This window comes from Acomys minous (genome assembly GCF_964271855.1).
Source record: "Acomys minous genome assembly, chromosome: 8".
NCBI lineage: Eukaryota > Metazoa > Chordata > Mammalia > Rodentia > Muridae > Acomys > Acomys minous.
Window position 1 is genome coordinate 51516782 of NC_140489.1, and position 21734 is coordinate 51538515.

At 36.3% G+C, this 21734-nt stretch overlaps 1 protein-coding gene across 1 annotated transcript in view; it reads left to right on the top strand.

The window, feature by feature from the left end:
• MIS18BP1 (MIS18 binding protein 1) overlaps positions 1-21734 on the top strand; it is a 33070-nt gene that overhangs the window by 5211 nt on the left and 6125 nt on the right. Inside the window, exons 4-12 of the mRNA XM_084793712.1 lie at positions 541-614; positions 3067-3197; positions 3822-3909; positions 4853-5001; positions 7547-7650; positions 9423-9519; positions 11718-12537; positions 18454-18626; positions 21518-21678. Coding sequence (XP_084649838.1) covers positions 541-614; positions 3067-3197; positions 3822-3909; positions 4853-5001; positions 7547-7650; positions 9423-9519; positions 11718-12537; positions 18454-18626; positions 21518-21678 — 1797 coding nt within the window. The remainder of the gene's footprint in view (positions 1-540; positions 615-3066; positions 3198-3821; positions 3910-4852; positions 5002-7546; positions 7651-9422; positions 9520-11717; positions 12538-18453; positions 18627-21517; positions 21679-21734) is intronic.

Sequence of the window (21734 nt, forward strand, 5' to 3'; positions counted from 1 at the left end):
TATACAGGGGGAGGTAATCTCCCTCAGGAACAGTCATAGGGGAGGGGAATAAGGGGAAAATGGGAGGGAGGGAAGAATGGGAGGATACAAGGGATGGGATAACCATTGAGATGTAACAAGAATAAATTAATAAAGGAGGAAAAAAAAAGGAAAAAAAATATACTCCTAATTGTTTTGGAGACAGGGTATATAATATGTTTGGCATTTTTACCCCATCTAAATTGCTGTGTTTTCTATAAGATTTGGTAGTTAAATGTATATGTTAGGATTCTCCTCTGCATCATGGCTAAGCCATTTTGTATGAGTATTTGAAATGCAGAACCTTCGATATTATAGGCAGACATAGTACAACCTCAGTTAAGTCTCTATTTTTTTCTTGGATTCAATAAAGTGGTTTTAACAATTGATGTTTAAAATGGAAGTCACTAGGATTACTTAAGGTTTTTCTTGTAATTCAGCTTTTCTAATGCTAAATGTTAACTTAGTATTGCTGCCTGCAAGTAGTACAAGAAATGTGTTCTTTGTTTTATGCTTGACTAGGTAGTCCAGTTACAGGAGTGGATGATTAAAGTCATCAATAACAATACTGCAGTATGTGTAGAAGGAAAGCTGGTGTAAGTACAACCTTTGGTGTTTTTGTTCTTGGCTGTATGTAAGTGATGAGAGACCAATAGCGTCTTTCTATAAAACATGTTATTAACTGAAGGCAAAAGCAAAGCACGACATCAATCTCTGGCTAAAGTTATCTGACGTAAATTACTAATCCGTCAAAGGGTCAAAATTATTTAAAACTGCCAAGCAGTTACATATTAGTTGACACTTTTTGGTTTTCTCAGAAGTGAAAGCATTGTCAAAGGAGTAGACTTTAGGCCTGCTTTTCTGTTCTGCTTTTGAGAACTAGTTTCTCCATAGTGAAAACAGCTTGTGGTGGAACGATAGAAAGTATCTAAGGTCGACCACTAAAGCCCATGGTCTACGCTGTCTTACCACCTTACCCTCCTTTTCAGCTGTAGCATAGTTTGCCTTTGTGGAAATCCCACTAATGCTGCTTACTACCAATGCCACTTGAACAAGTTACTTACACTCTATGAGGCTCAACTTTATTGATACACTGAAAACAGTTATATGACTAATATTGTGGGAAGGCTTTTCTTGCTTTGAGAGTGTCTCATGTAGTCCAGGCTGACCTTACACAAATATGTACTTGAAGATGACTTTCAACTCATGCTTGGTGCTCAGCTTTGTTGTAGGTAGTAGTGTTAAGAATTAAACCAGGGGCTGGAGAGATGGCTCAGAGGTTAAGAGCACTGACTTCTCAAGAGGTCCTGAGTTCAATTCCCAGCAACCACATGATGGTTTACAGCCATCTATAATGTGTTCTGATGCCCTCTTCTGGCCTGCAGTTGTACCTGCAGGCAGAGCACTGTGTACATAATAATAAATAAATCTTTTAAAAAAAGAATCAGTTAATATTTGCAGCATTAAAGAACAATACCTTTTAGAGTATGATTTAAATGTTAAATGAAGCTGTGGGCTGTGGTGGCACACGCATTTAAGCCCTACACTCCAGGGCCAGAGGCAGGTGGATCTCTGTGAGTTTGAGGGCAGCCTGGACTGCATGGTTCTAGGATAGCTGGGGCTTTGTAGAAAGACTATTTCTCAACAACAGCAAAAGAAAACGAACAAACAGAAAAGCCAAAACAAAAAAAACTATACCTCCTCCCCACAAAAGCCAAATAAATAAATAATAAAAAAGGAAAAAAGATTCAAAGACAAGTATTAAGGTATAGTATGAGTTTCATGCCATTTGATTTAATTGAGAGTACTTTATAACAGATGCGTTTATTATCTGTTGAATGAAGGATGCTCAGCACTTATCTAGTAGATTCTCAAATTTGGTTCTAATTTTACATTTTATTGTTAGCTTCATTTAAAGAATTATGAAAAGTAGATTTCTGGGTCAGTAATTAGCTACTTATTTTTTCTCAATTAGCACCTCTTTATGGAAAGTAAAAACATTTGCTTGTATATTTATAATTTAGAAAAGACAAACAAAACAACAAAACTTAAAATTAGATGGATCTACTGGACATTTTAGAACACTGAGCAGAAGGGAGGGAATGGGGGTGCACATGTAATCTATAATCTCAGGTACTTAGAGGATGAAAAATTCCAGGGCTATCTTGGTTAACATAGTGAGACACTAGAGCCAGCAAGATGGCTCAAAGAGCAGAATCTGCTGCCAGGTTGTATAACATTAATTTGATTCTGGGGAACCATGTGTTGGAAGTAAAAAACTGATTCCCAGAGCTGTCTCTGTCTCCATGTGAATTCCATGGCTTACACACACAAAATAAATAAAGATGTGAAAAAAGCAGCAAGACCCTATCTGAATAACTAAAAATAACATTTCTGCAAAAAAGCCAACAAAAATGTGAAGAAAGGGTAAATATATATTGATTGACCACAGTATAGTTAGTTTCTTGGCATCTACTCTAAGAATCACATTAGCCAAGCAGTTGAGTTCTGTACTGGTTAGCCCTCAAGTGTTTTGTAATTAGATTAAAAATGTTATTGTGGGCTGGAGAGATGGCTCAGTGGTTAAGAGCCCTGTCTGCTCTTCCAAAGGTCCTGAGTTCAATTCCCAGCGACCACATGGTGGCTCACAACCATCTATAATGTGATCTGATGCCCTCTTCTGGCGTGCAAGCTAACATGCAGGCAGAGCACTGTATACATAATAAATAAATAAATTTTAAAAAATGTTATTGTTGTGGTAACTTAGAGTACAAAGGTAGTACTTCCTTTTGGAATGGAGGAGGGCATCATGATTGCATCGCACTATGAAGCCCTAGTTGGCACTGAACTTAGCATGTAGACCACACTGGTCTCAAACTTGGAACAGTCTTCCTGCCTTTACTTATAAGGTGCTGGGATTACATATACCTGCCTCCACATCAGTATTTTATTTTAGTTTATATACATATAAATATACACACCCCACACACAGCTCCTGATAAAGTGTAAATATTGTTACCTTATTAATTTTATCCTTTTTTCCCCCAGAAATATGACTGATGTTTATTGGCATAGTAATGCAATTATAGAGCGGATTAAACCAAATGAACTTAAGACACTATCAGGCAACATTTATATATTAAAAGGAATGATAGACCGGATTTCCATGAAAGAAGCAGGTAAATGGGTATCATTATTGGTTAAACCTTACCATAGCTTCACCTTTTTCCTAAATAAATCCCAGGCTCATAAATAGACCCTAACCCTTGTACATTTCCTGTATTACTCTTTTGACTAAACTTCTAGCACTAACTCTTTATTGCAGCTCAGCTTTGCTCGTCTTATTTCAAAACCAAACCAGCTGTCCTCTTGTCAAAGGCTTTTCCTTTTCCTGTTTCTAATATTCTAATTCCATTTTGCCACATGGCTCATTCCCTCAGGTTCCCAGGACTTGGCTTTCTATTTCAATAGACTTTCTCACTACCCTCCCTTTAAATTGTTGTCCTGTTTTTCTCCCATAAATATGTTTAACCACTTTTTCTGTGATACCAATTTAGCAAAGAATTTTATTTCCTGGCTCTACTGTTTCTCTTACACACTAGACTTCTAGTGTTTATTGGTGGGAATTTTTATTTACCTAGCTGATGGGCCCTCTGACAATACTTGGCATACAGTAAGCCATAATTTCATGTTTCTTGACTGACAGTGAAGTAGAGAGACCTCTTTAAAAGTATAGGCTTTTGGATAATTTAATTTTTTTTAAAGTAAAATAATTAGTATTTATTTTGCTTGTTGTTAAATAGGATATCCCTGTTATCTCACAAGAAAATTTATGTTTGGATTCCCTGAAAATTGGAAGAAACACGTTGATACTCTTTTAGAACAATTAAGGTAAACTGTGTAAGATTTTTAAAATCTGTATCAAGGTATAAATTATGTTTCCTAAAATGTACTCATTTTAGATAAAAATATAATTAGCCTTCTCAGATGTATATGCTTATGTAACCAATGTAAAGTGACACTTAGTTTGCTTGTTTTAGTTTTTATGTCAGTATACTCTTTTGAAGCTTTTTGTGGTTTTAGGAGTTTTAGAAATTATCAACCTTTATTAGAATTCCTGTTGTGTTGAGTAAATTCAAAAAGAAAATAAAATCCAAGACACATTTCCAAGGAGAATTCTTTAATCAACTACCCTTTGAATGGTGTATTAAATATTGGTCTGAAGTTCTTGATTCATTTTTCTCCCTTAATTTTCAGTAGTTTTTGAGTACCTGCCAGGTACTTAGCAGACACTGAGTGAAATTTTTTATTAATTCTTGTTCTTCCGGGGCCAGGAAGAGATATAGAGCTTTAAATATGATCTGAGTACAAGTAACTTACAATAGGAACTGGTGACTTTTTCCCTGTAAAGTGTCAGGTTGTATTTTTCTGGACATGTTGCTTCTTTTCTCAATCATTCAACTCTATCTTTTCAACAGAAAAGCAACTGTAGGTAGCATAAATTGAATGAGTATGGTTGTGTTTCAGTAAACCTTATTTACAAAAATAGGCAGCTGCCCAATAGTGTTCTTTTATCCTGGCTTCACATTTACTAGGTAAGTACTCTACCACTGGTAGCTCTTTGTCCAATACTTTTCTTAAATACACTTAAACAATTGCTCTTTGCTTTTTTAAAGTATTCATTCATTTTGAGGAGAGTCTCATGTAACAGGTTAACCTCACTATGTAACCTAGTCTGCCCTTGAACTTCTTGAGCATCTTGTTTGTGAGTTGAGCTTTTCAGTTTTTTGATAACCAATATTAAAGAAAAAAATCAATAACACAATTGTTTTAGGACCGAAGAAAAGAACAGGAATAAGACCAGACAGAAAACAGCAAGATTCCATGATAAACAAAAATCAATGAAAAGTGATGCAAAAGGTAAACAAACAGATGTCCTCCAAAAGGCCAGCATCACTTACGACCTTAATGATGATAGCTTGGGTATGTTTGAATTTTTCTTTGTTGCTACAGTAGTAGAGTCTTATATAAGCTTAACACTGTTGTTTATGATATGTAGTGTTGTGCTCTTTGAATAGTACTTTAAAATTCCTTCTTTTTCATTACTGCATTGCAAACTGCTGCTGCTTTATTCCTTTTTGTTTTCATGGAATAAACCTTTAATCACAATGCTAAACCCCTGATAAGTATATCAGTAAAAAGATTATATTTAGGCTACCAGCAATCCTTTAGTAGCGACAAGTATCTATATTTGCTTTTATGGAGGAATTGGCATATGGTAAGTGCTGTAAAAGTTGGCAGAAATGTCAGCTCTTTTCTAACAGTATAGTCTACTTTTCATACTACCCACTTTCATGAATAATTTATGAACATTAACATATAGTCTTCTCAATTATAATGATAAAAGTCACTGAAGTCATTTGTGCATATTTCGTGGAATTTTATCTTGACTTTGTAGCTAAACAATTGCAGATTGTTTTGGCTGAAGCTAAGCCACCACGTTAGATGTAAGTATACTACGTTTCTCTCTAATGGTGTTATGTTATTTACATTCCCTTTCTCCTTAAAGTTATGTGTGCCTGTTTCAGTTCAGAGAAAGCAATAATTTAAAGGTGTAAATGATTGCAAAACTTTCACTCACCAAAGCTTTAGTTCTTTTTCAACCCTTTCTTTTTAGAAAAGTCACCCATTTTTCTTAAGTTTGGCATGTTGCTTATTGTCATTTCTAGAACATTTTGAGTCTTTTGGAGTCTTGGACTATGTTACTTGCTATTGTCTCCACCCTTCTCTCTGCTTTTATTCCTAAATGAAAACCCTGAGTCACTTTTTTAGGATAGTGATCTGAATTGTAACTATGATTATTGCAAATGTAATCGAAAACATGGCAAATGAGATGGTAGAAAAGTTTAAAAGATTAAAAATTTAAACTATTTAATATGCTATCTATGTACATAGAAAAAAATTAAATGATTTTAAAGTATCTTATGGACCTTACTTCATGTTAGAAATTTGGGAATGACTAAGACTTGGCATCTCCTTTTAGTAAGTGCAGTTTCAGGGCACAGACTATGTTATGATTATATCATTTTTCTAAGATGATTCATTATATCTTTTGCTTTATGAAACTTGTATATACTAATTATTTTATGAAGTCGTAGGTACTAATTATCTTATTATCACAAATAATTTTTAGTGGTAATGCTTTAGTGGTCATTTTTGCCATTATCAACACATTATTATGCTTTCTGTGAGAAAATAGTGAAAAACCACTGCTGGAAAAGAAGGCTTAGTGGCTAAGAGCTCTTGCTGAGAAGCTGCGTTCTGTTCCCAGCACCCTTATCAAGCAGCTCACATCTGCCCGAATCTCCAGCTCTAGGGAATTCAGCACCCTTTTGGCCTCTGCAGGCATTATATGTACATAAACCCACATATACATAATTAAAAGAAAGGAAAAAAAACCCCTTAATTATGTCTAGCATTAAACAACTAAGGTTAAATAAATGAGCCAACCTGTGATAATTTAAGATGGCAGGATTGTGTTTTAGTTATCTAACAGTAATTTTTCATATTTAGTGCTATAACTATTATATCATAGGATTGTAATATTAAAACTATCTCTGCTATAATATTTACATAGCATATTATGAAGGATTTACTATAGCATCAGCTTCCTATACTATACAGTAATATCCAGGGTTAGGGCCGTCCATGTGCATCTTTAGACAAAGCCCAATCTCGAACAGCCATAATAATAACTAAAACAAAAGTCCTTATACTTTTATGAATCTTCTTAACTAAATAATTTTTAAGTAGTGTTGTGTATGTATAATGTGTGTGAATATGGGTACCCATGAGCCACTGTGCGCCTATGGAGGAAAAAGTTCTTCACAAAATAATGTAAAACTTGAGTTTGCTGAAAGAAACCTGGATTTAGTTATGCATTGAAATATATAAATTAACTGAAATATAGTTTCATACATGTAATAAAATAAGAGAAACAATCACTAGCTTTCTATTTAGTTGATATGCAGTTAGGATGTATAGGATATGTGAAGTCACAAAATTATACAATTCTGTTTTTTGATATAATGAGGTTCAAAGCAAGTATTAACAATATGATCATTCAGTTTTTTTGTTTGAGGAAAATAAAAGTGATTTGAACTAACCATACTTTATAGAGAGTGGTCTGTCATACAAAATTTATTTTATTATAATCAAAGTATAATGAATATATATATAACTTTTAATTAGTCAGATGTTCTTCCCATAGTTGTCTCTTTAATGTGGAAAAGCAGCATATCTGTCTTCTTATCCTTACATTTTTCTTTCCTCTTCGTCCCTCCCTTTCTCTAATTCTCTCTCTTTTCTTTCTTTCCTTTTTTCCCCTTTCTCCCTCCTTCCTTTTCCTGACATAGTCCATCTTGTTTAGTCTCTTGGATGATGGGAATACAGGCACAGACCACAATACTCTGCTGAAAAACAGCTAATCTTTTTGTAATTATTTAATACTCCATCTTTGAATTCACAGAAATGAAGAAACATAAGCACAGTTGTTCGCCAGGGGTTGCAAAAATAGACATTGGATATAATAATAGTCAAAATAAGCCACAGTCAAGGCTCCTTCATAAACAAGTAAGTTATAGTGTTCAAATTGTGGGGTGTATAGCTGAGTCAGTTGGGTAAGGTCCTGATGTTTACCAGTGTAATGTGGTACCAGATCTGCATCAAAAGATACAAGTTCTTCTTGCTAAGTATGATTTATACTGGTCAGTCCTAACTTAGAAACTGCAAAAGTCAGAAGGGGTTTATTTGATTGCAAGAATTGCAAGAAGCTGGTTGTGGTGGCACACACCTTTAATTCTAGCACTCAGGGAGGCAGAGGCAGGTGAATCTCTGTGAGTTCAAGGTCAGCCTTGTCTACAAAGCAGGTCCTGGACAGAAAAGGCTACACAGAGAAACCCTGTCTCTAAAAACCAACAAAACAAAACAAAACAAAAAACAAAAATTGTTTTAGGAAAACAGTCTCAGATATCTTTAAATCAGTGTTTATGAGGTTAGATAAGTAAAAGCTTACACTAAGCTGTAAAAATTACCTTTTTTTTTTTTTTTTTTTTTGAGGAAACTGCTGTTGAAGGTAAATAGATGTTTGTGACAGGGATTATGTGTAGGGACTGGAAAGATGGCTCAGAGATTAAGAGAACTGGCTGTTCTTCCAAAGGTCCTGAGTTCAATTACCAGCAACCACATGGTGGGTAATAACCATCTATGAGATCTAGTGCCCTCTTCTTGCCTGCAGGCAAACCTGTAGGCAAAACAATGTATACATAATAAATAAATAAATCTTTTATATATATATATATATACATACATGTATATATATATGAGGGTGCACATCTATTAGTAGAGTATTTGGAATGTATGTGAGATATACTCTTGGTTTGATCCCAGTACTCCTGCATTTTTAAAGTATATAGCTTACAAGAGTGTCCATAGGATAAAATTCCAATAATTTTTTATGCCTCTTAAATGTCTGGATATGAAGTAAAATCTAAAACAGCTGTTAGAGCTGCCTGTGGTCAAATAACTACAGTTCACACCCCCACACAGTAGGAAGAATTTTGTATAAGTCTTTCTTTTGAAGGCATTTTTGCAAAATCTGTTAAATGTAGCTTTAAATTTCATATTTTTGTATTTTATTTTATTTTATCACTCATATTTATTTACTTATTTGGTGGGGGTCCTATGTGTGCTACCACAAGCATGTGGCAGTCAGAAGACAACTTGCACACATTTTCTTCCATCATATGAGTTCTAAGAACCAGCCTCTTCACTTGCTGAGCCATCTACAGCCCATAGAGATTTTTTTTACTAATTTGCAACTATAAGTAAATGATACCTGTTTTCCATCTTTCATTGAATCAGTATAGGCAACAATAACAAAAGTAAAGGTTTGTAGCGTTAAGCCTTAAAAAAAGCATATGAAAAATGCACTTGACAAACTTCAGATATGGACTGGAGGTATGGTTTAGTTGCTAAGAGTGCTTCCTGTTTTTCTAGAGGACAATAGTTCAGTTCCCAGAACCTCCATCAGTTAGTACACAGTTGTCTTTAACTCCATTGGGTGCTCTTAGATCCAGGGCATATACTCAGACACATAGACATAGATTAAAGTATACTTTTCAAAATGTAAAACTGCAAATAATAAGACTTTTGTAGGATCATGTAGCTCTATATAGTACTTCTAAAGTTACAGTTCCAACAGGGTTTTCAGAATGTTCCATTAATAAAATTCATAGAGTAGCAAGTACCTAGATTTTTTTTTATGCTTGATGCGTGCTATGGAAATGTTTAAGATCATGTCTAGATTGTAGTTGTTAAAAGTACTTTTTTGTTTTGCTTTGAAGGAATTAACTGGAAAGAAAAATTGCAGAAACTTTCCATTGAAAAACTTTGAAAATTGTGAAGGAATAAATGAAAAGAAAACTCAAAGTCAGAAGCAAGGTAATATTTCTAGTAGTTATGTAATGACTAAGATAATAACTTTAAAATATTTTTAACATAATTAATGAACTTTTAAAGTTTCTTAATATAAATATAAATGTATTAATGATTTAAAGTAGTTATTTGTACATAAAATGATTATTTCATGAAATAGCCTGTTACTTTATACATTATTGACAGGTTTGGATTTACTGTGATACCTAAATAACTTTGATATTGCTTTAAGTATGTAAGTGTGCTCATATGAATATTTTCTTTTCCGAAATTAATGCCACAATTAAGGCTTGAGAAGTGTTGATTTTCAGAGTAATTAAAGTCTTATGTACCAAAATCTAAAATGCCAGTTCTCTAAATACTAACAAGTTTAAGATTTCATGTGATGGTAAATCCATGGGTCTACTGGTATTTTTTTTTTTTTACTATAACTCATAAGTGGAAATGAGGAACAATTACCAGAATTCATAAAAGTGGAGAGGAATGCAATACTGCCTAGACTGCCAGATTCAAACAAGTTAAAGTACTTAAAAGAGGCAGAATGATTATTAAGATTGTGAAATAAAGTAAAATAATAATAAATATTCTCACTAGAAATAATTTTGTTCAAAATGAGACTTAAAATTTTTCTTACTGAATGTTGATTTGTTTTATGTAAGGAATTAGAAAACAAAACTTCCTAAGATCTATGATATCTATGAAAAGTCTTATAGAAACATGTTTTGGTTTCTTTTCATTAGAATAGTTGTACTAATCAAATAAATTATCCATAAGTAATACTTTTGAAGTTTTCCGTAACATTATTAACTGTTCCCCTTTCATTTTGTTGCTTATCTTTAATGGCATGTTACGTGTATATAGTTGCAGTATTTTATATGGTGTAGGATTTACAATTTATAAATATGTGTCTTAGTCACTGTTCTGTTGCTGTGATGAAACACCATGATCAAGGCAACTTACAGGAAGAAATATGTAATTGAGGCCTTGCTTATAGTCCACGGCCATCATGGCAGGAAACAGCAGTAGACAGGAATGATGCTGGAACAATAGCTGAGAGTTCACATCTGACCCTCAGGCCTGAGACAGAGAGCTAACTAGTAATGGCATAGGTGTTTGAAACCTCAAACCCTCAAACCTCAGTGACACACTTCCTCCAACACAGTCGACCTCCTAATCCTCCCCAAGCACTTCCATTAACGGGGGACCAAGCATTCAAACACATGAGCTTATGGTGGCCATTCTGGTTCAAACCACCACACTAAACATAACTAGGATTTAATACAGTTGGAATTTCAGGTAGATTTGCTTCTAGGTTTTCCATTTTTAGATTAGACAGCTGCTCTCATTGTTTTCTTCACCTATAAGATGATATAATAAAGATATCAAGTTCTGTAGTTTTAATTGTTTCCCATGATAATTGTTGAAGATTGGGAGAGAGCTGTAAAGATGTGCTGCTTTGGCTACATTGTGGATGAAAATAGAGCAGTATGGATAGAGTTCCACAGTTTCCTAATTACATCCTTAACTGGCACAACTTGTTTTGTATCTTACATGCCTGCTTAGGATTAATGACCCTAGTGGATTTCATATGTCTCCTAATTATTTTACATTTGAGAAATGATTTATAAAACATTTGTTTAGTATCTACTAGTAGTTGAGAGTCTATACTAACAGCAAAAGAAAAAAAGTTTATGAAAATAGAGTTCTGACATTAATGATTTTCTTAGTCTAACTAGAAGATAAGACTGGTGTAGAATTAAAATGTAAGATATCAAAATGGCATTTTAAAAAAGTATCCTGGGAACAGAAGAATGGGAACAGTTTGTTGACACAGTGGATTAAAGAACACGGTCTAAGCAATAGTTTGTCCTGTAGCTAAGTAAAGGAAAATTTTCAGGGAGAGTAAGCAATGAAAGTTCAGGCCCAAGATGGTTTTAGCAATACATGTTCTAACACCCATAGAGTGTGGTTCTAATTTGAGGTCAGTGAAAGATGGAAACTATGTTGGAGGCCAGATAAAAAAGTTACATGTATGTCAGCCAGCTGGGAAATCATTGGCAGGATTGTATACATAAGTAGATGCTTACGTTTGAAGTGGTGGTGATCTAAGGAGACCAGTGCTTTGTGTAGCCTACAGGGTAAATTGATTTTGTAAGAATATTTTCTCCTATACTTATGAGATTTTGGTCCTGGTTTTCTTCAAGGAAATAAAAAGAGAATTAAAGCATTAGATGTATCTACTAATACCCTGAACTCATCAGAACAGCCTACATCTGACAAAGAAAGAAAATACTTGTCTCTCAAACAGAAGGAAGCTTATGTTTTAGTGACACCACTTAGAACTACAAAAGTGATAGAGCAAAAATGTATGAAGCACAATCTCTCTATTAAAAGATTAACAGACTTTTTCAGATCAGAGCATCAAGAAGAAAGTGAGTCAGATGAACATGGGACCCCAAGTCCTACCAATAAGTCCTTAGAGACCTTTGAACATAATGTGGGTTATGAAAGTAACACCAAGGAAGACTGCAACGAATGTGATATACTCGCTGTCAGTCATGGACTTCAAGTACCTTGTCCGAAAAATAAACAAATGCTTACCAGTGATTTTAAAAGAAAAATCAAGTTGCCTTCAAAATTGCAGAAAACTGACAAGCAAATAGCCATATCATCCTATAGCCAGTATTCCTCACATTTGTCAAGTGAAGAGAATGAAATAGAAATTAAAAATAAAGCCAGAGCAAGATATACCAAAGAATGGCTGATTCAGCAGAGAGAAAACACAGGCCAAATCATGGAAGATATCCTTCTGGTGTCAGAATCTCAAGGTGAGAGTTATTCTTATCATACACCAAAGAAAGCCAGATCTTCTGCCAAAAAATCACTTCCAAAATCTGGTGTTAGCAAGGACTTTCCAGTTGAAGCTAAGGGATCTGATAAAACAGATAGACAGTTGTTAAAACGGCTACCTGCTTCAACTCACAAGGAAGAATGGAATGAACAAGAATTACAGAAGCTTCATTGGTAAGTAGTTTTGTCTCTGGAATATCTGCAGAATGGTTATAAAACATCAGAAAGGGCCTAATTTAATGACTCCCTTCTCCCCCTGCCCCTCTTCATCTTTTTTTTTTTTTTTTTTTTTTTTTTTTTTTTTTTTTTTGAGACAGGGCTTCTTTGTGTAGCATTGACTTTCCTGGATTCACTTTGCAGACCAGGTTGGCCTGAAACTCACAGCAATCTGCCTGCCTTTGCCATGCTGAGTGCTGAGATTAAAGGCATGCCCTGCCATGTCCAGCTGATTTACTAATCATTCTTAGTATGGTGATGTTAGTGAGCTTTTATTTAAAAAAAAGAATTGAATTTGAGTACAGACTAAGAGCTTCAGTAGTGTGGTAATATGGAAACCAGATGACAGCCGAGTTATGAAGCCTAAATGGAAGATTAATGAAGTAAGACAATATATGTGGGCAAATCAAGGAAATTGGCAAAGATAGACATCAGGTGTAATACAAGGGAGTGTGGAGATGAGGGGAGATATTTGGTAGCTTATTTGTCAGATAGTTGATCTGAGGGTATAGTGCTATGCTGATAGGGGTGATCTAATCAGAAGAATGGAAGAGGTAACGGATGAAAGAGAGGCAGACAAAGGAACATGCTACATTTAGTGTGCTATGTACTGATTGCCGGTAAAAGTGCAGAGCTTTAGAAGACATTTTGAGTCTTTTTTGAAAGTTCTTCCTTAGACATTTCTGTGATGCTGTACAACCTTTACTGACATCTTCAATTCCCTACATGACTCTTTTTTGCTTATTTTTTTTAGGTAAATAGATCTTCTTTCTTACTCCTCCAAATTCTTACGTTTTCTTGCTATGGTATGTCCCTTATTGATTTTTTTTTTTTAAGATTTATTTAATGTGTATGAGTGCTCTAACTGCATGTATGCTTGCATGCCAGAAGAGGGCATCAGATCCCAGTATATAGATGGTTGTGAGCCACCATGTAGTTGCTGCAAATTCAACACAGGATCTCTGGAAGAGCAGACAGTACTCTTAACCACTGAGCCATCTCTCCAACCTCCTTAGTGATCTTTTGTATCTTCTACAATTCCAACTTTCTTCTTTGTACAGTGATCCTCAGGTTGATCTGTGGCTCTGAATTCTTATATTTGGATTTGCATTTACATTTACTCGGTGAATGTAGATATATAAATCTTGCCTATAGATCTGACTTGTAAAAATGAAAAAGTATATTTTTATTGATAATAATTTTTATGCCTTTCTAAAAAATGCGGTTGCTACCATCAAATATATTTAAATTCTGCCATTATTGGTTTAAAAAAATTTATTAGCTGCCAAATAGTTATTCCTGTAGACTCTGTTTCTTAACAATTAAACTCTATTATACAACCCAACTAGATTACACAAGAGGGAAAAAAAGTTAAAGGGAAAAAAAGAGTGAACCTTCTGATGTCCGTTCCACAGGACGGGTCCTTAGGTGTCTCTGGCCTGCGTGCTGGTCCTGCCTGTTCGCTGATCCATGTGCGCTCAAGCCCAGTCTGAACCTGCTGCTGCTCTCTCTTCTCCGCCTGTCTGTGTCAAGTGTGAAGGGTGGTCTCCTTCTCCCATTGAGGGTCGATTAGAAAAACAATAGTCCAGGTGGAGTCCCCAGGTCTGCTTCCTGAATTCCAGGCCCAGGATGGCTCCACCCAGTCTATCTCAGGGTATCCATGGGATGTCCAAGGGTAAAGCCCGCCAAGTCTGCTTTCACCTGTGACAAAGCTTACAGTCTTTCCCACATATTCCATAGGACCATCTATCTGTAGCCTGTTTTCCTAATACCCCTCCTTCTCAGACCTTTGCTGCTATTTACCCACACTGTACGAGTGACTTTGTGCTTGTAGTTTGTCCTTTTCATCTGGGTAATCTAAGCATCTCCAGATTAGGTTTAAGAATGCAACTGAGGGCTGGGCTGTGGTGGCACATGCCTTTAATCTCAGCGCTCTAGAGAGAGAGAGACAGATGACTCTCTGAGTTTGAGGCCAGTGGGGCCTACAAAGTGAGTTCTGGGACAGCCAGAGCTGTTACACAGAAAAATTATGTCTTGAAAACAAACAACAACAAAGACAACAACAAAATAACAGATTCTGAACTATCAGACATTTTGTTGCATTTAATATACCTTCATAGTTTATATTCTTCTGCAAAAGCAGACCATGTTAACAATTTTACCTTTTCCATGTCTCTCACCATACCCTTATAATACAATTTTGTGGCCTTACTTTATATTTCCAAACACCTAAAGATGTTTTTAAATATTTTTTAAAAATCTCATTATTTACTTATTTATTTGGTTTCTTGAGACAGGGTTCTTCTGTGTAGCCCTGAGTGCCCTGGAACTTTCTTTGTAGCACAGGCTGCCCTCAAATTCAGAGATCCGCCTGCCTCTGCTCCTGATTAAAGGCATGGACCACCACCACCTGCTAATGTTTATTTTTAATGTTTTGTGAATTTATTTTTTTCAAACAGGGTCTCATATATGAGACCAAGCTGGCCTAGAACTATTCTTGAAGTGTTGATTTGAGCTTGCCAAGTGCTAGGATTACAGGCTTTTACCAGCATACCAAGCCAGCCATTTGTGTTCCTTTGCTCCTTTCTTCCTCCTTTCCTCCCTCCTTCCCTTCCTTCCTTCCTTTTTACTTTTCTTTCCAGTGTTTGAGATCAGACTCAGTGCCTTCTGTAAGTTAAGAAGCTTTCTACCACTCAGGTAAATCTTCAATCCTCAAAAGATAGTAAACTTTCTGGACTCTAAAGTCTTAGTTCCCAGTAAGGTGGAATAAATGTGCTTTTTCTTGGACTGTACAGTTAAAACCTGGACAGAATGCATGGCAGCTTTTGTCCGTCTAGGAAAATAAACAGTAGTGATTTATGTTTGGAATGGTACTTATCACCAAACCTAGGGTGAGTGTCCATTATTTTTCCCTTTTCTATCCCCACCTAAGTTAGAGGTAAAGCTAAAACTTATCAAAAAATGGGCCATCAAACATAAATTTGTCCATTCTAATTCTCAATTCTCTTGCTTTTCTCCTTTCTCAGTAATCTAGATTCCTTGTGATCCCATAAGGGCTATTGTCATAGCATCCCTTAGGGTGTAGACATACTTAAAACCCAGAGAAAAACCACTTTTTATGTAATCACTTCCATAAAACTTTTTATCACCTTCCCTTATTCTGTTAGATATGATTGTTAGGTTTTTTATTTTTGTTTTTGTTTTATTAATGTATTTATTCACTTTGCATCCTGTTTGTAGTCCCCTTCCTGCTCTCCTCCCAGTCCCACCCTCCTTCCCCCATCCCCTCGCCCATATTCCTTGAAAAAGGGGAGCCCCACTCACCCACCCCAGCTCATCAAGTTGCATCAGAACTGAGTTCTTCCCTTGTAGCCTGGCAAGGCAGTTGTATCAGGGAAGTGATTGAAAAGCAGGCAGCAGTCCATAGCAGAGGCCGCTCCCACCTCCCTTACTAGTGGACCCACATGAAGCATGAGCTGCACATTGGCTACATCTGTGTAGAGGCTGTTAGGTTTTAAACTCGGCACCCCTAACCCTAATCATGTTAGTATATAAGCAGGAAGGGTCCATTGGCTGGCTCTCCAGGACCTAGCTACAGCTTATGTCAGCCAGGTGCACCAGGTGTGTGCTGCCCATAAAAGGACCTCCAGCCACCCTAGTAGATTGATCCCCACCCTCTCACCCTGTGTGTGTGTGTGTGTGTGTGTGTGTGTGTGTGCACGTGCGTGTTCCTCCTTAGTGTACCACATGCTCTCTTTCTCTCTGCGTTCTCTCTGTCTCCCTGCCTGCATGGCAGTTTCTTTGGCCTCTTCCCATGAGATTAGTGAACTTGCCCGGGAGCTGTTCCCAAATAACCCTGCTATTATACTTTTAATTCGGCTTGAGTTGGCCTAGCAGCAGAGAAAACCTATTAGTGATGTATATTTTTTGTGAACAAATTCCTCTTCTAGTCCTCCAGTGATATAATCAATTGATGAGCATCTGAAAATGCAAATTACTGCTGAGTCTGACTTAGTGAATTGCCATCTTCAATGGTTCTAAATATTTAGCCCATTGCTTTGTGTTTTTTAATTGTTTATAAACTAAAAGGCAGATGCTTAGCACATACATTAGTCACTGTAAGAAGTTTGTGTGAGTATGTATTTATGAGCCTATAAGGACAGTCTGATCTAGTTTAGATGAATATGGGAACCAAGAGGTGAAAGATAAATCAAAAGTGAGCCAATGGTTCAAGATACGTGTGTTTTGTATAGAAGGGGAGAGGGACTATTGAGAAACCATGAAAGGAGACTAGAATGAATGGAATACTGAAAGTTGAGGAAAGAGCACATGTATGTGGAGACTAATGTCAATCAGGGTATCACCAAAACTTACAGCAAGAATTTTAATAGCTGTGACTACACGTTAAATTTGCCTTATTACTTTACCTGGAATAACCTGGAAGATAGTGATAATTACTGGCTTTTATTAAATGCATAAAGAATTACTTTTAATGAAAAATTATTCTTTTAGACATTCCTAGACTTGCCAGTAGTTTTATATAGTACTTAATATTGAAGTAATACTGCTATACTAGATAATTACCCCTAATCTGAACACCTAAAAGCTCCAAAATCTAAAATTCTTTGTCCTAACAAACACCACCAGTGGAAAATTCCACAGTTAATCTCCTGGAATGATGGATCACAGTCAGAACATAAGGTGCATTAAACAGAACTCTGTAATTACCTTTGGTCTGTATGTAGAAGATACATATAGACTGGATCCCATCCAAGATTATATATAATATATATATATTATATACATTATTGTTATATTGTATATATTATTATATTGTATATATATTAAGCGATTTATATATAATCTGAAACACTTGTTTCTTAAGTATATGAAATATGGAGTATTAGTTATCTGACTGAATTGACACCTTAATCACGGCATAAAAAGCCACCATCACCCCCCCCCACACACACACACACACACACACAAGACAGGGTTTTTCTGTGTAGCCTTGACTGTCCTGAACTCACTTTATAGACCAGGCTGGATTCGAACTCACAGTGATCTGCCTGCCTCTGCCTCCTGAGTGCTGAGATTACAGCCATGTGCCACTGGGCCGGGCTGTTATAAAAGTCTTGATGGGAGTGTGGGGAGGTGGAAATAGTATGGCTTTCAACAGCTATTTGCAAATGAACTTTTAGAGTTTCATTTATAGGATGAGTTGGAACCACCTTTCATTTATACTTTGTTAAGTTTTGAGACGTAGTATAACAATTCTTAATCTTTTGATCATCTTGCCTCAGCTTTCTCTAGTGCTGGGATTACAGTATGTGCAGCATGCCCAGCTTCATTTTTAGTAGCAGTAGTATTAAACATTTAATTGTAGTTATTAATGGGTTTCACTGTGATATTTCCAGTTTTGCACATATCATGTGTTGATCATGCCCATTCACCTCTAAGCATAGAACTACGCAAGAACTAGGAGTTTATCTTCTGGTAGATATAGTACTAGTAATACTTGATAGACAATATATAGAATTTAATATATGCCAGAATTCCTTCAAAGATCAAATGATTGAATAGTTGGACTTCAGGGGGAAAATGTTGAAAGATTAGAAAAGTTGTATTTAATAGAAATAGTTTAAAGCATTGTTTTAGACAAGTACAGTTACATTTACATGTTTTATTATATTGTAATAATTAAGTTATGGAATAGAGAGAGATTAATATCTTTTCTTCTGAATAGTTATGTAGAATGATTCTGGTTTAAAAAAATCATCTAGCTTAGTAAATATCACTGACTTAGTATGCTCTCGGGAGCTTACTTTTATTGGTTTGACGTTCTTGTTCTTACCTGGCTTTGGTTTCCCGTAGTGCTTTTGCATCTCTTCCAAAGCACAAGCCTGGCTTTTGGTCAGATGTGGCTATGGCAGTAGGCTCTCGAACTGCTGATGAATGCCAGAGGAAGTACATAGAAGAGCCCCAAGGCAAAGGATCACGAAAATGTGTCTCTAAGAAAAAGGAAGCCAATTTCAAGGTCCAAAATGGTAACTTTTATTACTGTTTTCACTGAGTGCTTAGAGCAGTGGTTCTCAACCTTCCTAATGCTGCAGCCCTTTGATATAGTTCTTCATTCTGTAGATACTCCCAACATAAGATTATTTTCATTGCTATTTCATAACTGTAATTTTGCTATTGTTATGAATTCTATTGTAAATGTCTGATGCAGGATATCTAACAAGTGACCCTTGTGAGAGGGTTATTTGACCCCCAAAGGAGTTGTAGCCATAGATTGAGAGCCACTGGCTTAGTGTATACTCATAGCTGTTTACCAGTTATATTTCATATTTATTCATGAATCTTATACCACTTGTTTTCTTCAAAATTTAAAATCAAGAATGCCTTAACCAATGTAGCTAATTCCATCAATAGTTGTTTAGTAGTGTTTTTTTGTTTTGTTTTGTTTTGTTTTGCCTTGGATTTGTTCTGTGAAGCTTGAAATTGAATAGATACTTCAATATCTGAGGTTATAATTTAACATGAGCATTTGCTGTCATTCTTTAGAAAAACTTAACAGATCTTATTTTTGTAATCTGAGATTTAATGCTTTCCAAGGCTGCCAGTAAAAGGTGCTCTTTGCTAGAGACATCCTATAGTAAGCATTAGAGAGAGAGTTCCTAATGTCCTTGCCATAGTAGCAGTTAATAAATTGGATCTCACAGAGTAACTTTGTTGGTTTGTATTTTTTTAACTGAACCTAGGGCCTTGTGTATGCTAGACAAGTACTGTATGACTAGGCTGTATTCTCTACTCCAGTTAACGAGTTTTGCTGGGGGGGGAGGTTTTTGTTTTTTGCTTTTTTTCTTTTTTAAAAATTGTTACTTTTTTACTTTACATTCCATTCGCTGCTTCTTCTCCCTTCTCTCCTCCAAATTCCTCCCTCTTCCCTTCCCGTCCACCCTACCTCCCCTTCTCTAAGGAGATCTCTTATGGATTTCAACCAGCCTTGGCATATCAAGTCACAGTAAGACTTGGTGCATCCTCTTCTATTGAGGCCAGACAAGGCAGCCCAGTTAGAGGAAAGGGATCCGAAGTCAGACAGAATATTCAGGACGGCCCTGCTCCTGCTTTAGGAGCCCCACATGAAGACCCAGCTGCACACTGTTACATGTGTGCTTAAGGCCTAGGTCCTTCCCATGTATGTTCTCTGGTTGACAGTTCAGCCTCTGTGAGCCCCTATAGGCCAAGGTTAGTTGATTGAGTAGGTTTTCTTCCACTGTCCCTGACCCCTCTGGCTTCTTCAATCCTTCCTCCCCATCTACAACAGGATTCCCCAAGCTCCACTTAATGTTTGGCTGTGGGTCCGACATATCCTCACTATGTTCCCTGGCTCTCCTTGAAGACACTATGTAGACCACGCTAGCTCAGAATGTTTATAACCTCTAAGTCTTTCAACTTCTTTAGTCTTTGTGTATGCTCCAGAAGTATCATGTGAGCTAATACAACATTCATCTCAATGTAGGAAGAATTATTTGTGATGTCTACCTTACCAGGCTCTACCAAGAATCTACCATTTCAACCTATATATATGACCAAGAACTTTTTATCTGTCTGCCCAGCAATAGGTCTGAGGATGTCAAGAACATGAGACACAAACAGTACCACAGAGCACCTTCTGGCATTTATTTCTTTGTTTGAGGAGTAAATGTCTCACTTTTGTTATATAGATTGAACTCAACAGACTGTAGGCCTATGTCAAAGTGCTGTGTTCTTAAAGTCACCACATTTTTTTTTTTGTCTGAACTGTGAGCTTTTTTGGGGGTTTTGGCCTCAGGAATATTTATTTATTTTGTTTTTTTCAAGACAGGGTTTCTCTGTGTAGCCTTGGCTGTCCTGGACTCACTTTGTAGACCAGGCTGTCCTAGAACTCAGAGATCCATCTGCATCTGCCTCCCTAAGTGCTGGGATTACAGGTGTGCACTGCTGTGTCTGGCATATATTTAAATTTTTATTAGCATTTATTTGTGTGTCTGTCTGTGTGTGTGTGTGTGTGTATGTGCGCACGCGCGCGCGTGCTTTTGGTAGTTGGTTCTTTTCCACCATGAACTCAGGTTGTCAGGCTTGAAGAAAGATGCTTTTAACTGCTGAGTCATCTTGCTGGCCTACCCTTGGTCTGAATAAGGAAATACATGGGGATTAAGATATTCTTAGGATAAAACACTTTTTCAAAATGAGACTTTGGGGCTGGAGAGATAGCTCAGAGGTTAAGAGCACTGGCTGCTCTTCCAGAGATTCTGAGTTCAGTTCCCAGTAACCACATGGTGGCTCACAACCATCTATACTGGGATCTGGTGCCCTCTTTTGGCGTTCAGTTATACATACAGACACAACATATTATATCTATATACATATATATATATATAATTTTTTTTTTAAATGAGAGTATGGCTAGAGAGACAGTTCAGTGTTTAAGACCACTTGTTACTTTTGCAGAAGACCCAGGTTTAGTTGCCAACAGTTCACATGGTGGCTCACACCATCCAAAGTGCCGGTTCACAAGACCCAGTGCTCTCTTTTGATCTTTACCAGCACCAAGTAGGTATGTTGTACACATATGTACATGTAGGCCAAACACACACACATAACATAAAATACATCTTTTTTTTTTTTTAATTTATGTGCATTGGTTTCAGATCTTGGAGTTACAGACAGTTGTGAGCTGCCATGTGGGTGCTGGGAATTGAACCCGGGTCCTTTGGAAGAGCAGGCAGTGCCCTTAACCACTGAACCATCTCTCTAGCCCCCATAAAATACATCTTTAAAAATTTATTTAAAAGATTATTTTTTCTGTAGGAAACTTAAAATAAGAGGCTTTTAGTTTTATAAAGTAGGTAACATAAATGACCAAATCATTATCAAAATGTTTATTGATTCTTAGGTAAGGAAGATAATGCTGATGACAAGCAGACTATTAAGATAACTGCCAGAGTGGGAACTCTTAAAAGGAAACGACAAATGAGGGATTGTCTGGAGCAGCTCCCAAAAGACAACCATGATGATTTTTTCAGTGCAACTCCCTTGCAGAAACAAAGAGTACTGGTAAGAGTACTAACTTTAGGAAATCTGTATTTTATATTGATTTATACATTGTTGCT